The sequence below is a fragment of the Chrysemys picta genome, chromosome 14 (genome assembly GCF_011386835.1).
Source record: "Chrysemys picta bellii isolate R12L10 chromosome 14, ASM1138683v2, whole genome shotgun sequence".
Taxonomy (NCBI): domain Eukaryota; kingdom Metazoa; phylum Chordata; order Testudines; family Emydidae; genus Chrysemys; species Chrysemys picta.
In genome coordinates, this window is record NC_088804.1 from 41,061,167 (window position 1) to 41,077,305 (window position 16,139).

General features: G+C 43.6%; 1 protein-coding gene across 3 annotated transcripts in view; it reads right to left on the minus strand.

Annotated features, from left to right (window-relative positions):
- Positions 1-2,357: 2,357 nt before the first annotated feature.
- The window catches only part of GALNS (galactosamine (N-acetyl)-6-sulfatase), a 65,739-nt gene continuing 51,957 nt past the window's right edge, over positions 2,358-16,139 (minus strand). For all 3 annotated transcript variants that reach the window (XM_065567339.1, XM_005292220.5, XM_005292222.5), the window contains 2 exons: positions 9,023-9,140; positions 2,358-5,989 (listed from right to left, as the gene is read on the minus strand). In XM_065567339.1, the coding sequence (XP_065423411.1) occupies positions 5,903-5,989; positions 9,023-9,140 (205 nt within the window). In that variant the 3' untranslated portion in view covers positions 2,358-5,902. The remainder of the gene's footprint in view (positions 5,990-9,022; positions 9,141-16,139) is intronic.

Here is a 16,139-nt window from a genome sequence, read left to right on the forward strand (position 1 = left end):
CTTTACATGGTTTTAAAAAAGACCACAGTTTAGTCAAGCGGAAACAAAGCATAACATTAGCTTACTCTGTATTACCCTCTTCCAATAATGCATAGGAAATTTGTATCAAACATTGATACTACCAGAAACATTCAAGCAAAACCATATATTTCCAAATAAGTCTCAAGAAAGAGAAATCAAGCCACTCATTAAGAAGACCACTGTCCTGACACCAATCGAAATCCAACACAGTTCTTAGGGTGTTGAAGTTCTGGGAGTGACTGCTATAAAAACTGGTAAAAAAGGGAAATTATTCTGTGTGGTAGTTTGTAAAGTTTCCAGTGCACAGTACAGCAGCAAGATCACTGGTGTGGGATTCCTCTTCCCTGTCTGATGAAGTAGCCACTATCGACACTGCAGAACGTTTTGCCTTATCCCACTCAATTTTTTTCTCCCCAATTTGAATCGGAATATTCTTGAAAAAGAGATGAAAACAATAGCTCCCCATCTTCATGAGTTCTTTCTTTATTAGTGCTGCTTTGTTCAGAATCATTAGTGTTATGACTGAGTAGACGTCGCCATCCCTAGAAAAAAAAATGTATTCTCAACCTTCCAAAAGTTACCCACCTTATCAGCTTCACTTTACAAAGAGTGACATGGCTTTGGGAAGTCGTTACTAAAGATAGTGACCATGGGGGCGTATCCTATACCTCAGTCAAAGGCTTGAATATGGAGGGTGCTGAGAACTGCTAGCTCCCGTTGATGTTAACAGGATCTGAAAATGCTCCGAACCTTGCAGGATCCGATGCTAAAATGAACATCCCCTGAAGTCCGACAGTCTCCTCCACAGTAGTATTAGTTCTAGGTCCGTTAGTAAAAACCCACTAGCCTCTGTCAACCTCAATACCCATCTGAGGGCTCCATCCCAAGGCCTGGCTCAACATTTTATTAGCAAATGCACCGCTGTCATTGCCTTCCGTTCTGGCAGGTCAGTTCAGAACCTTTGCGTTTTCACTTTTAATGCTGCTTTCCAAGGATTCACATTTAAAATGCAGAGGCATGTTATCTTTCATCACCATATTCAACACAGTTTGCAGGACATTAACCTTGGGTGTAAGTGTTTGGAATTGATCTGCTGGTTTTCAATTCCAGTGTGCAGATACCCAAATTGTTGGTCCACAGAGACTAATTTGCCACCGAGATAATCCATTTGTCGCTGCAGGTTTTCAAATCAAGCCTCCAATTTTGGAGCCATAGACTGTGAATATCGTAGGACTTTCCCCAGGATTATTAGTTACATCAATTTCAGAAGCTTCTTTGCGTTGAGGGGCTGATGAGAACATAGCCTCAGGGGGTGAGGAAGAGGCCATCTCTGGAGTCTCCTGGATCAGCTAATTGGAAATTAAAGTCAAGGAAGGAATTCCCTGGATTCTCAGCCTGGGCAGCTTTTAAGCTTGTGCCATTTAGGAGACATATTTAAATATAAAGGAGAAGGGAACATCACATAACCATGAATAAACTCAAGACATAAGTCCTCTTTCTGTTCGTGTTATGTGCTGCTCCAAACTACACATCTTAAGAGAGGAAAACACCAAGAAACCATCACTGCCAATAACAGACCAGCCAGTCAGCCAGACCCACCTGCTAGCCTGCCTTCTTTGAAAGAAGATTGAGCTGCCAACAGCCACAAGAAAACCAACTCCTGCCTGAGTGTGGGCAGTTCCCAAACCAGAGAGCTCACTGACTCACTGAGTGTTCTGGGCAGCTGGAGCCTGGATCAGACTTGCATCGAAGGTCCTATATAAATACTAAGGGCAGGATTTACCAATGTGTTCTGGCTGCTTTGTGCTGCTACAGTGACGCAAGCCAGCCATAAACACAGCTTACCCAGCCAGGTAAGCCAAGTTTACAGCTGCTCTGTGTGACAGAGTGGTGCAAAAGTTGGAGCTCATCAGTGAATTTGTCCCAATGTGAGGTATTTATTTGTATGACAGTAGTGTGTAAAGGGCCCCATTATACTGGAAACCCCCCCCCAAACACAGTAAGAGACAGACACTGCCCCAAAGAGCTTTGCGATCGAAATAGGCAAGATAAAGGGTGGGAGGAGGAAAAAGGCACAGAATGGGGAGGTGACTTGCCTGGGGTCATGCAGCAGGTCACTGGCTGAGCTGGGATTAGAACTCTCCTGATTCCCAGTCCCATCCTAGACTGTGCTGCATCTCTCCGAGCTGTATCAGCACCTGGCTAGAATCCTGCCATTCACCCCAACTGGCTCTCACCCTGCTCGGGAGAAGAGAGGCAGGTTTCTAATGCTAGTGCTGGCATCGGGGTTGCATCTCTTAGTTTTGTCAGCCTCAGAAAATACACGTTGCACATGCTGATCAAATACCTTTTTATTTTGTTCTTCAATTCCCCTGGGCTCACAACAACATTAAAAACTGTCCACCTTTGGAAGAGGCATTGATTAAAAATACTTAACAATACAGCTATGAAGCTAATTTCCATTTGCTACAATTATTCTTATTTTAATTTACAGCAGTAGCTCCTTCATATCAAATTTCTGTCTCTTATAAAGAAACAAGTGCAGCGCAGAGAATTAAACAAATCTCACTGTCAATTCACTTACAGCATCCAGAATTCTGCATGCAGATGTGCGCAGAACCTGTGGATCTTTGGAAAAGGGATTGATTTAAAATAAGAGTGCTATGTATATTCACTTGTCATAACTGCACATGCAAGTGATTAATTAGATCAATTAGACATCTAAACGGCTATTTTATGCAGAACTACTGCAAATAAATGTGCACATACAGATATCTTGCACACACACTTTTGAAAAAAATGGCTCTAAATGTTGCACTTCTCAGCATTTATCACCTCAGCATGATTGTTTCCAAATCACATCATAGACATGTTGTTATAAATTCAATGTCTTAGAAATATGATAATGAACACTTACGGCTGTTTGTAAAACCCTAATCAATTCAATACTCTTGATATCTGTTTAAATCAGAACAAGTCATCCTGGGATCTCAAGGCTGCTACATATCTCTTACTGTGCCCCCATTAAGGGGCCCTGGCTGGGTGCACGGCCATTTTGCTTTACAAGCTTGTGCATCAGTTTCATTTATTTTTGCACATTCTCTAACTTGGTTTCTCTCCCCACCCCTCTTTTTTTTCTAGACAATAATACAACACTATGATGCTTAGAGAACCAGAAAGAAAGGAGGGAAAATGTCAATATGATGTGCTCCTCTGGAATGTTTCAGTTGATGCAACCCACCTGGAGTTGGCAAAGTCTAAAGTTAGTAAAGGAACAGTCAGATATACGAAGGATGTTGGCTTGCGGTGTCTGACTGTTCCTTTGTTTTTGATCACAGAAATCAGGAGCATGGGAGTGTTATCTCAAGCAACTGAGTTGTCAGAGTGATGAAAAATCAGGGCTCCTTGTAACTGATCAAATACTGAGGGCATTAAGAAGTTGATGGGCCTGTATCAGCAAGATATATAGAGAGGGGAAAAGCAGGATCTTTGACAATATAAGCTGGGAAAGAAAGAAAAAGGGGGAGGAAGGTAAGGAATACATGGGATAAGAGGCACCCAGATCCTACTGTGACGAGCATGGTATAAATGCTTAGAATGAGCGATAACTTAGTGTGTTTGGGCTGGACCTTAAAGAACAAGCATTGACCCCTGTTTACATGGTGCCTTTCGTCCATGGATCTCATAGCGTTACATTCATAACAATTACATTTTAGGTTGACAGTGATTTTCAGAGCGTCATAATGAAGGAATCCAACATCTGCTGATCTCCATGCCTGTTGACAGTGCAGAGTATTAAACAAATATGGATAGTAGAGCTCTGAGCATTTCTGGGTGACAGATCCCAGCGGCAGTCAAGCTTAGAGAGGAGAGAGATCTGAAATGGGGGTGCTGGCTGTGTAATGATTCCTCTGGCTATAGTCAGGCTCCAATCCATCATCTCCTGTCATCCAGCGTATCACTCAAAATGGGCTGTCTGCACCAGCCATACTCTGATGACATACATAAAATATGTTAGGACTCAATCAGAGAGGCCTTGAGATCTTTGATGGATAACAAGGAACACTCTAACCCACAAGGTAAATAAGATGAAGAACAGCAGAAAAATCACCCCGACAGATGAGCAGATCTGTGAGATACTAAGAGGGCTCTGCTGGAGGGTGAGGCTCTGGTACTTGTTGTAATTCCTGACACAAAGGGCGCTAAGGCCAACTCCAGTGTCACTTCTTGACAATCCTATATTTGTGGGCCTGTCCAGCCTCTGTGAAGGGGTTTAGAGGAGGCAAGTACATTGGGGAACAGAAGGATTGGATTATTTAGGCTTGGAAGCAGGACAAGAGCTTGTGTGGACAAAAGGTGTAGAGCCAGGGTCGCAAAGGGTGGTATAATGGTTAGCACCGAAGCTGGTGGTCTCCATTTATCTGGAGTTGTGGGCTTTGGTGGGGGGAGGAGTGGAAGAGTTGTTGCCTTCCTGAAGCAACTCACCTCTGCATCAAGACAAATGGGAATAGCATCAAGTGCTCTGGAGAGACAGAAGTGGCCCAGACAGGCTGTACAGGACTACTGCTAGCGTGTCCCCAGCAATCCCCAAATGGCTTGTTAGCTTTTCTTTGTGCACCAGAAAGCCACTAGCACTAGCGAGGTGCATGAGTACCAGATACAGAGCCAGGGGAAGAGCCTTCCATGTGCAATTCTGCTGGGGCTCCACATTTCCTGAGAACTACACTTACAGGAATTCTGGCCCCAGGATGCTGAGTGCAGCACTTGGACAGTTTGCACCGGGAGAAGAATTCCCCATAGAGCATAAACTGGGAACAGTGCCAAGACTAAAGATCCTGATGCAAATGGGCCTTTCTGAGCCTCCAGCTGGCTGTGCCCATAGGACTGAAAAGTGACTTCCTTTGGCAAGCTGGAAGTGTGACCAAATCCAGATCTGAAGTGAGTGGATCCTGGACTAAGCCACTGAGGGCCATCCCTGGGTCCCAAAGAAACTCCCTGTAATACTGTAGGGAAACGTAGCACTTACATCCCACTTTTCATCTTCAAAGTGCATTACAAACATTACCTAGCTCATGCTCACAACAGCTCGGTTGGCAGATTCATGCTTGAGAAATACAAGGCATTCTCCCGCTTGGAACCTGCTGGGTAATATTAGGCTATTGAAGGGAATGTTTGCATCAGGGAGACACAGAGCCCGTGGGTGGTGTTTGTCGTGCAATAGCAGCTAAGTAGCCCAACCAAGGATCACAGACCATTGTGCTAGGACCTGTGCTGTGTACACACACTAAAAAAGATAAAAGGGAAAAAAAGGCCATGCCTCAAAGAGCTTACACGAGAAGTACAATTTTAAAACAGTTACTGAAAATGACTGCAGCTAGCTACAAACTTTATTCCTACGTGACTAGAAAGTAAAACAAAGCAAAACTGGCATATTCTATCTGGAGAATATGAAAGTTCTGGGCAACCTTCTTCTTGGACCTTCCCTTGAGGCCACTTTAATGAAGAGTTATCCAAGAGAACAGCCTGAGTGGGAAAGGAGCAAGCTGACTGGACAGCCATGTCATTCCTGAGGAAATGTGAGAGTTGTGATTGGCTGAAAATCTTCTCTAGTCATATCATTTAAAAATTATATTCATTACTGAAAATTTACCATGCATTGCAGCAACATCTCATTTGACCCATTAAGAGAGACACTGAATTAAACGAAAACTAATTGCTAAATCCCTGAGAAGTAATGCTGTAACCATTGGTCCCTTCTGAAGAGTCGGTGATGATATCTTACATCACTCCCTTCCATGACGTAAACACAAGTGTCCATGTGCATTGTGAACCATGATCTCAGCTGCTTACGGCTTTCAAGCAGACCCTGCATGCTGGAATATTAGTGCGGCCAAAAGCATTTCTTTGGATTGGACTTGGGAGGTTCCAAACACTTTCCTAGTTTCTCACAGCCTGGAGGAGCCCAATTCTGTTAAAAAAAAAAAAAAAAAAAAAAAAAAGAAAGAAAGAGAGAGAGAGACATATAAAATCAGCCTTGTGGAATTAAACTGTCAAGGTCTGGAAGAGGAGCTAGACAATGAGCCCTGAGCCACAACAGACCCATTTACATTTTTAGTACACGAGACCACTTTTATATTCTCATTGAAAAAGGAACCTTCACTTGTGGCTGAAGCTAGCAGGGTCCATCTAGCTACACCCTTGGAACTTCATCCCTACAGTCCTCAGGAAAGCCCACAAATCCTTTTCCCGCAGATGGTTATGAAACTGCCTTCCACATTCCTTCAGTAACAGACACCTGCATTAGCCTCCTGTCTGAGATCTGCAGTGTGCAGGGAGTTGTGGTGACCCCTCTCTCCAATAACGTGATGAGGGAGCAAATCTACATGTTTAGTGAAACCCCTCAAATTGCCCCTGATCCAGAAAGAGGCTGTAATTATTAGCAGTAAGGTATTTTGTAAAATTTCTTAAGGAACCAAGTACAAGGCAGCAGCCTCTGAAGACTGAGGGTGAGAGAGAGAGAAGAATATTTGCGTTTTAATGAGCGTTTGGGGGGATTAGCCTATGAATTGATGGATTAGGAGGCGCTTAGATAACGACCATGCCAAAGCATGTGAACCAAGGCTATTTGCCTCCCTTCTTTTCTTGCTTCTTGAATGATCTTGTCCCAGTGTGCAGGCGGCAGAGGATAAATGTGATCAGTGAGGAAACCCAGCTTCCAAAAGGCTAGTAGGAAATGGGTGGGTGGAGGTGAGTATTTAAATGATGAAAAAAAAACCCCAAAATGAAATGTGGGATTGCAGTAAAATGAATGAAAAGTCACAATTCCTGTTCTGTCTCCAGAAATCCTCTGCTCTCTCAGTCTCCCTCTATGAAACAGAAGCCTGGTAAATGGTGATCTTTCTTTCCTCTCTCTCAGTGCCCATACATCCACGGGAAATTCTTCTGGTCAGTTATTAAGGCTCAAGTCTGCTCTGACCTACTGTCTTCATTTTTATACATATAAAATCTAGTCACTTGCATTTGTTTAGTATCAGATTCCTTCAGGGAAAAGATGAATGCTATAAAAAATGCTGGAGCCGGTTTACATTCCACATAACTAACAACAGATGGCAGTGACGCACCAGCAATCTCTGCAGGCGGCGAACGGGAAGGCAGAGGGATTTCATAGGAGCGTGTCTCCTGAAATGAAGGGCTCCAGACAATTTAAGAACAATTAATTCTGCTTTCTAAATAGGTTTCTCACTTTCAAAATACATACGAACAAGAAAAACCCACTGGAAATTTCACAGGCTAAACATTCTGCTGAAGCAATATAGATCCAAACAAACAAAGGGAATTTTCATCCTTTTGAAAAACTGGATTACATCTGCTTTAGACTCAAGATTTAAGTCCATTCAGCTTTCATAGATCCATTCTTGAAACACCACGTCCTGAGACCCCTTCATGTGCCAAGTCCCACATCCAGCAAAACTGGTGTGGGTCCAGGCAGAGGGGCAGTTTCTTCAAACCAGCACATTGAGAGATCAGCTCAACAGGGGTTCCCTGCACATTAATGACAGGGATCACTGGGGCACAAGACAATGGAGGATTTGCCACATCGGTGGTGCAGAGGTGCTAAAGTTGCAGCGCCTATTCCTGTCCTGAGACCAGAGTAACAGCTACAAAGTGGTTGATCTGCTTTATTCCATGGCTAAATAGGAAAGATTCCTCTTCCCAGCCCCCCAAGGGATCTTCAGGGCACAAGCCAAGTAAATGGGTTTGGCACTAAGAACAGATATGGGGACCCACTACTAGGTATGTGCAGAAATTGGAGAACCTTTCAATACATTTATCAAAGCAGGCAATACAATACCATTGCTGAGTGATGACCGTTATTAAAGCAAACGTGAAACAAATGCAGCACAGAAGAACTGATTCAACTGCTTCCCCTGCACAACATCCAAGAAATGAAAATCCTAGAAATTAGAGATGGTAAAAACTTACTAGGTGACTCTATCCATCTCCCTACTAATGCAAGATTGTTCCCTATGTTATATTCTGTAGCCATTGGAATTTGCCCTGGAAGATTATTTCACTGTCGGGAAGATTTCCTGCTATTCAATCTACAACATTTTCCTTTATTTCAGTTTCATCCCAGTATCCTAGACACACATCTTGGACTAGACTAAATAATTCTCCCTCTTTGGGATTTACATGCTTCAAATCTTGCACACTGCTCCGGGCCCTTCTCAATGTCCCAAACCATCACGTTCAGAAGGAGCTCAGTAGAAATCAGGGACTTTTCGACTGAAATGCCAAAGCACAACTATCAAACACGCAGTTTCAAATACAATCTGAACAGAAAAGCAGCACTACTCTCCACTTGCTGGGTTTAAGACCATGAAGACTTTGGAAAAACAGTTGTGGGCTGAGGTTGGGGAGGTGGACCAAGACCAAAGCTACCCAAACCCATTGAGAACGACAAGAGCCCAGGTGCCAATCCCATTGCTCACAATGCAGCTGGACTGCTGAGATTTGTAGAGTATCAGAGGGGTAGCCGTGTTAGTCTGAATCTGTAAAAAGTAACAGAGGGTCCTGTGGCACCTTTAAGACTAACAGAAGTATTGGGAGCATAAGCTTTCGTGGGTAAGAACCTCACTTCTTCAGATGCAAGTAATGGATTTCCATTACTTGCATCTGAAGAAGTGAGATTTGTAGAGGGGATTAGGAAGGAGGAGAAGGCACTAGAGCCGTGGATACTGTACTATCTATAAGGAAGGAAGTCACAGAGTTATCACAGTGTGCTGGTAGACTTTCCAGGCCTAAGACCACACACTTTGTACTCCAGCATTCCACAGATAACCAATGGCTGTATCTTCAATGCAGTAGCCAGATAGCATTTCGAAAGGACGGAATGACGTTTCTTCTCTAGCCTTCCTCAGTGTTGGGTGAGGCTTTTAAGCTTTACGAAATACATTATAAGCCAAGGATGCTCAAATTGATTTATGTTTTAATCCCTTACCATGACGGCCTTGTCACAGACGTTTAGCTGTGGCTCCCCTGGCACCATGGTCTCCTTGTGCAGCTGGACTTTGCGGGATATTTGTTCCATAACTTCCTGGTACTCAGTGCTGGAAAACCTAGAACAATATGAAAGCAACAGGAGTTATTAGTTAGACACTACCCTGGTGTCTGGTTCGATGTACGGTATGTTTAGGGGACAGGAGTTTGTACGGTGAATGGCACTTAGGACCATTGGGAAACTCATGCCTGGTACGGCTGCTCCGGGACAGTGCCTAGAGCACGATACAAGCACCTGGTAACACATCTAAATAAGTAAATGAGGAAGTTGGGTAGGATTTCCAGAAACACTGGAGGGTGCTGGGTGTCGAACTTCCATTGCCTTTCAATCGGAATTGGGGGCCTCAATGCTTGGAACACCCCACCCGTTTTCCCTATAACAAGGGAAAAAACAGTACTTTGCATCTTTGTTACACCCCCAACATTGACTAATTCAGCCTCTCAATCCCCCAGCAGGGTGGGCAAATATCACAAACCCCACTCCGCAAATGGGGAACCCAAGAAAGAGAGAACTCACAGGACAGAGCCAGGGACAGAACCCGGACTTCCCAACTCCTCACCCCATGTTTAAACCACAAGAATGTTTTTCTTCAGCAACATTCTTGTTGCTGGCTGGCACCAACCTGTCCCATTCATACACAGGACACTAGCCAAGCTTCTCCCATTGACCTTAATGGGGAGCTGGCAGCCTAAAGCCCCCATGGAAAGAACGGTGAACCTATCTCCCTTTTATCAGCATTATTACTTCAGTAGGTATTGTTTAAGTGGCTTACACTCTATTTCACTGTGGTAATACTTCAAGTACTTCTAAAATGGAGGATTAATACCCAGTGATCTCATTTTGCCCATATTAAGAGTCACTTAAGAAACAGAGAACGGCAAATTGCTTCTGGAGATAAAAGGGAAACAATGCAACGTGGTCCTGACCCCAGGCTCTCTTTGCTAACAGCCCAAGCTGGCCACCAGCCCCACACTCCAGCTAATTTCCTTCTCTGAAAAACAATCATCTCTTGAAGCCCAGCAATGTGCCAACTGTTTCCAGTAAACCCTATAAATATCACATCTCCTCGGCAGCCTTCCAGAGAGAAGCTGATTGTGGGGATGGGTCTGAGCTATGCTGATAGCGAACAAAAGGGAATTGGGAATGACAAGCTCAAGCAAGCTAATCTGTCTCTCTCACACCTACCTAGCTGTATCCTGGATTAGAGAACAAATGTAGAGACTATCAGCAGGTCCAGCGGTATGATTTGGTTGGACCACCAGGAGAGATTATTCTTGTGACGTTCCCATTCCATCACACTCTATCTCCTTTTTTCTCCAATTGCAGCAGGTTCTACAGTTCTCTCTTACACCTGAGGCTATTCTGAAAACTGGGGCTCGACCAAACGTTTTGCAGGTCCCAAAGACCATCTCTGGCTACCACTCTTGATAGGAGCATTCAAAGCAGCAGCCACGTGGCCAGTGAGTGGAGACAGCATTGCCCCCGAATGGCCACATTGTATCTGGAGGTTCTCTGGTCACACTGAACACACGGGACTCCCAGGATGATCGTTTGTTAAAAAAAGTTATTCAGCTGAGGCTGTTAGGCCTTAAAAGCTAATCTATGTTGACATACAGGGAAGAGATCACAAAGAAACGCCTGCACGCTGTCAGGAGACATCACAAAGGGAAGCTCACAAAGGCTGTGGATGTAGTAAGAGAGACGTACAATGACTTACACAATAAATTGGGCACCGGAGCCCATTAAAATTGGATAGTTCTTTAAAGGGGGAATGTCACTATGCTGCAAAGTTGAAAAGAGAGAACGCTTCTCAAGCCTAAATGCTACCGTGACTGGCGGATCAGAAACCAAGATAGCTTGTGTACTTCACATGAAAATACATTCTAATAGCAATAGTGCTTTGTCCTTCTATTGCACCTTTCATCTATCGATCTCAAAGCGCTTTGAAAACCTTATTTAATCACACTTTGTATTAAGGTGCCATTTATAAAAGGGTTAATAAATGATTAAAGATGTTTTAATAAATGGTTAATGAATTGTTAGTCCAACAGATCAATAGGTTGCTCAAAACCACCACACTTTTTACTGATGTGGTTATAATGATCTACACACACATACTACTTATGTCGGTAACACATTTAACCCCTATTCAGCATTTTCTGAACAATTTATAAGTGGAACCTGAAGCTTCACAGCTTCTTTGTAAAACATCTAAGGGTTAAATGCTTCACCCACCAAAAGTGCTTTTGGGACACAGGGTTCAAAATTAGCTGGAAAACCGAGCTGTGGCCTGGCTGACAGGTACCAAGGTGTTGCTGTGATTTTGCTGCTTTTTGCTCCATACACGGCAAGGCTGTCGATGGTGAAACCCTCCTTTTTGTCATAATTACAGCCACTGGGTTTGCCCACAGCTCTACTTCTCACCAGCCAGCTGTTACACGTCTGCATGGGGCTGAATAGAACGGAGAAGGCTAGTGTCATTTACAGCATCTCCTTGCTCGGATCTGCACATGCAGGCCATTGTTTGTGTGTCCCTCACTAGTTCAGTCACCAGAGGAAACCTTGGCCCAACATCAGTTCCTATGTACCTGTTCAGGTCAGCCAAGGAAAGTGGAATGGGAACACCCCTATCCCTTTATCTATCTATCTTGGGGTATCCGAACCATCCATCACTGTAGTACCTCAACAGTTAGATCCTTTCAGTCTTTGGCACAGACTGGACAATTTCCAGAAGCATGGTCTGTTTGAAGCAGCCTGGCTCAGACAAGAGTTTCACACCTCTAAAGTGAGTACAGTCTAAAATGTAAGGCCATGTCTAGGCTGTGTTTGAAAACATATGACCTAAAAGGTGTTGGTGAAAACAAGTTAAGTACTGTATAGACATGTTCTTAAAAGTTACACTGAGCTTCTGCAAGTGTTTTAAAACATGCTGAATTGTGACAGCCTTACTCACCTGAAGTACTCTACTCCACAAGTCTGACTTCAATGGGACTCCTCCTGGTGTAGGCCAGAGTACTAGTCGATGTAAGGTTCTCTCAGTCTGGCCCTAAAATGTGTTAGCTAGAGCATGTTTTTAAAACACAACCCATGTTTCTCATCTAGTCCTGTCCCAAGTGTGTGGGGGTGGTACTGGGGGAGTGCACTGGCCATGTGACTACTGTTCACTTTAAATTGGAGTCATGCTGTGAAATCATCATTCACTCCTTTGTGGTTGTTATTTGAGTGCCAGTGTGGCTGGCCCTGTCAAAAATGGAGGAAGACAGAGCCTCTGCCCCATGGAGTTCACAACTTATTCAGACCCGCAGGCTGACCTGCTCATATCTACAATATGCCTGCTGATGATCCCACACTCATGTGCCGTGCTTCTACAGAGCAGTATTTAGGGACTGTATGTAGTGGGTTGCCACTGCCCACCGCCTCATGGCAGAAGCATGTTTGGAGAAGGAGTTTGTAATAGGAGTGCGAGTTTGATTAGTGCCCAAGGTTTAGGGGGTAAATACTTCCTGGTAACCAATCTGAAATCTACCTGTGAACTGTTAACATAGCTAGGAACTTCTCTTACGCCTACGAGTCGCCCCATTGTCTTCAGTGGGAACGCAGGATCAGGCCCCAAGTGCAGAGCCTTCAGCATTTTCTATAAAAATGATATTATCTATCCAGGTGTTTGAATGTTACTATCTGAGTGAAGGTTCAGACCACTCTGCCTCCAGGGCACACTGCATTTGTATTCTAGCTCAACAATCCTGCTGAAGGGAAGAGCTGGGAATAGCAGTGAAAGAAGAGAGAACGTGAGCAAGGGTTGAGCAGGTGTTGTTGAGAGGAGTTTGCTAAAGAGAGCCCCCTGTGTACATGAAGTTATTCCATGCTCAGAATGAAAGAACAGAGTGGACAAAGTCCAGGGTCATTACACTAATTGACACTTTACCTCCAGGAAGTCTCTGGAGAGCCAATCAGGGCTGGATTGCAAGCACTAGGTCCCAGACACAGGTGTGGCCTGTGCTTAGTTCATTTAGAGTAATTGTGCTTTGGCAATCTGTTCTCATCTCCTCCCTCTCCAAACAAATCCACATGTAAACTGCTCTGCTGTTAACCCCTCTCCCCCATGCCCTACAATGAAATTAACATTTGGGGGAGGGGATGGACAGGACTTTAATGTACTACTTTGATTAACAGAGGATCATTTTAATCTTAGAATCCTCACAGTCCTTCACCTTCAGGTTTGCTACTAATTTTGAATTATACGAGAAGTTATGAGACAATTTCTTTATCTTTCTCATCACACATAAACCCGTAATAAACAGTATACCCAAACAGGCAGAACATTTCTAGCTAGCTTAGTTTTTGAGCTAGATCTTGGTTTTTAAATTGTACCTTTTCCAGGTGATTTATATACAAGCAGACTCCAATACCTCTATCCTGGGAACCATAGGATTACCTTATTATTGAGAGAAATGTTACCAAATGGTCATAATATAACAAGCATCAGTGGGGTAGCCGTGTTAGTCTGTAACCACAAAAACAACAAGGAGTCTGATGGCACCTTAAAGATTAACAAATTTATTTGGGCATAAGCTTTCATGGGTAAAAAAGCCACTGAAGAAGTGAAGAAGTGGGGTTTTTTACCCACGAAAGCTTATGCCCAAATAAATCTGTTAGTCTTTAAAGGTGCCACTGGACTGCTCGTGCGAGTATAACAAGCTTCATAGAAGTCTCACACCAAGCTATTTAATACCAGTGCTCAGATGTACAGTATGTTTTACCAGACACATGTGAAGGTAGTGGAACAACATAAAATCTGGTTAATAAAGTGGCTTCTGTATTTTACTTCTTTCTCCATAGGAATGGTTTAACATAAATCCCTTTTTGTTTCTAATAATTAAATAATCACACCCAGACCCTGATGAGCTAATCTTATCTACTTCAGGTATTTTCTGGGTTTCCTATAGCATCCACCACTGTAGTATCTCAGACTTCATCCTCTGCTATTATTCAGTCTTCCTTTGTTGCTGTTTTCCATTGTCAAGTTTATTCTCAATGTAAAAGCTGTATTAGATGAGATGGAGACAACCGGTCTGGGCTCTGCTTCTTAGATGCAGCAAGTTGCACTAACTGGAAGGAGGCATGACGTCAAAGGGTAATGGGAAGAGGGTTAGAATAAAAAAAACAACCCTGAGACCCATATTTTAATCATCTTTTATTCTGGTAGCTTTTGGGGGCATTTTAATACAATTGCTCTTAAATCCTTTTGGCTCTTGCTGCGCAAAATTATCACACTCCTTCTACAGTTCTCCTGCTGACAACATAGAAAGCCTACAATGCGCTAGGTCTGAGTGACTGCCTCCCACCTTTTCTCTCCAAGGCACTTGCAATCAACCATGTTGTCCTTGATTTTTGTCTGAGGTTCTAGATGGCTCTCTCTGAATTCAGAGGCTCATCTGGGGAGCACCCCCCTTCCTGAGTATGTCAATCCGGTTCTTCTTGGTGGCTGGCTGTCTCCAGCAATCAGCAAAAGGATTGTCCATTTGGTCCAATTAATCTCAGCCTATTTTTAACTGCTCTTCTTTTTCTGGTGTTGGGTTTGTTTGTTTGTTTGACCATCGTTATAGAGTAAATACAAAATTAGGGACTCAGAGTTAGCTCAAATTTGCTTAAGGAAATGTGTGTGTTGTAAAGAAAGGCCCTGGCTAGCAAGTAAAAGGAAGCCCTTGAAAGAAACAAGTTATAAGGCAAAAGAAATTAAGTAGAGAGGATGTCTGGTTCAAAAAAATAACTAATGAGATACGGGGAAGTTTCCAAAAAGAGGGCCTCTGACCAATAGGGGGACTGCCGATGGTTTTAAAGAAGACAAAAAAATCTGTCTTCGAAGGAGCCAACATGGTTACCAGTGTTATCTTAAAAAGGAAGACCGATGGGAACACAGGTGCAACAAAAAAGCTATTGGTCAGCAGGTAGGGTGGGAAAGGAGAAAGAGGAGACACCTTGGGGAGAAGGGAGGTTGTATATTTTATCTGGATTAAGACTGGAAATAAGGGCGAACTCTCTCAAACTGGTGGTTAGTGAAAGTATTAATTACCTAGGACATTGTTTGTTGAAGGGGTTTAAAAAAGTTATGAATGTGACGGTTCTTTGTCATGCTGGAGCATGCCAGGAATAGACAAGTGTTCCCTAGGTCTGGTCTGTTTGTAAGCATACTAATCACATGCTTATGAAATACTTTGTTACTGTATTGGGTGTTGTAATTGCTTATTCTTTATGCTGTTGGACATGTTTAGAGCAACTGTATAAACTACCATTTGGCCTTTGGACTTAATAAAGGAATGTGTGGTTAAATGAGTGTTTGATGGTCTCCCATATTATCATTAATTCCAACAATTGTGTTTCCTTGGCTCTCAGCTGTTAGTACTGGACCCGCTTAAACCACTTTTGTTTAAATGCTAACTTTAGAATTTACCGTGTCCCTGAAGCGTGTGCTGGCTACTTTGACTATTAGCGGTAAATATGCCCAATGGTCTGTGATGGGATGTTAGATGGGGTGGGATCTGAGTTACTACAGAGAATTCTTTCCTGGGTGTCTGGCTGGTGAGTCTTGCCCATGTGCTCAGGGTTTAGCTGATCGCCATATTTGCGGTCGGGAAGGAATTTTCCTCCAGGGCAGATTGGCAGAGGCCCTGGAGGGTTTTCGCCTTCCTCTACAGCGTGGGGCACGGGTCACTTGCTGGAGGATTCTCTGCACCTTGAAGTCTTTAAACCACAAGAGGACTTCAATAGCTCAGACATAGGTCAGGGGGTTGTTACAGGAGTGGGTGGGTGAGATTCTGTGGCCTGCATTGTGCAGGAGGTCAGACTAGAAGATCATAATGTTCCCGTCTGGCCTTAAAGTCTATGAAAGCTGCACACACTGATCAAATGCAGATTTTAAAGCACTATTGCTATTCAAATCTTTGCCATGGCAGTGGTGGGCAGTGGCGGAGGGAGGGAGAGAAGCCCTTGTACAAAGTATCAGTGGCAGCTCTGGAGATGGACATCTTATCTATCTACCATGTGGGTGACAGTGGAC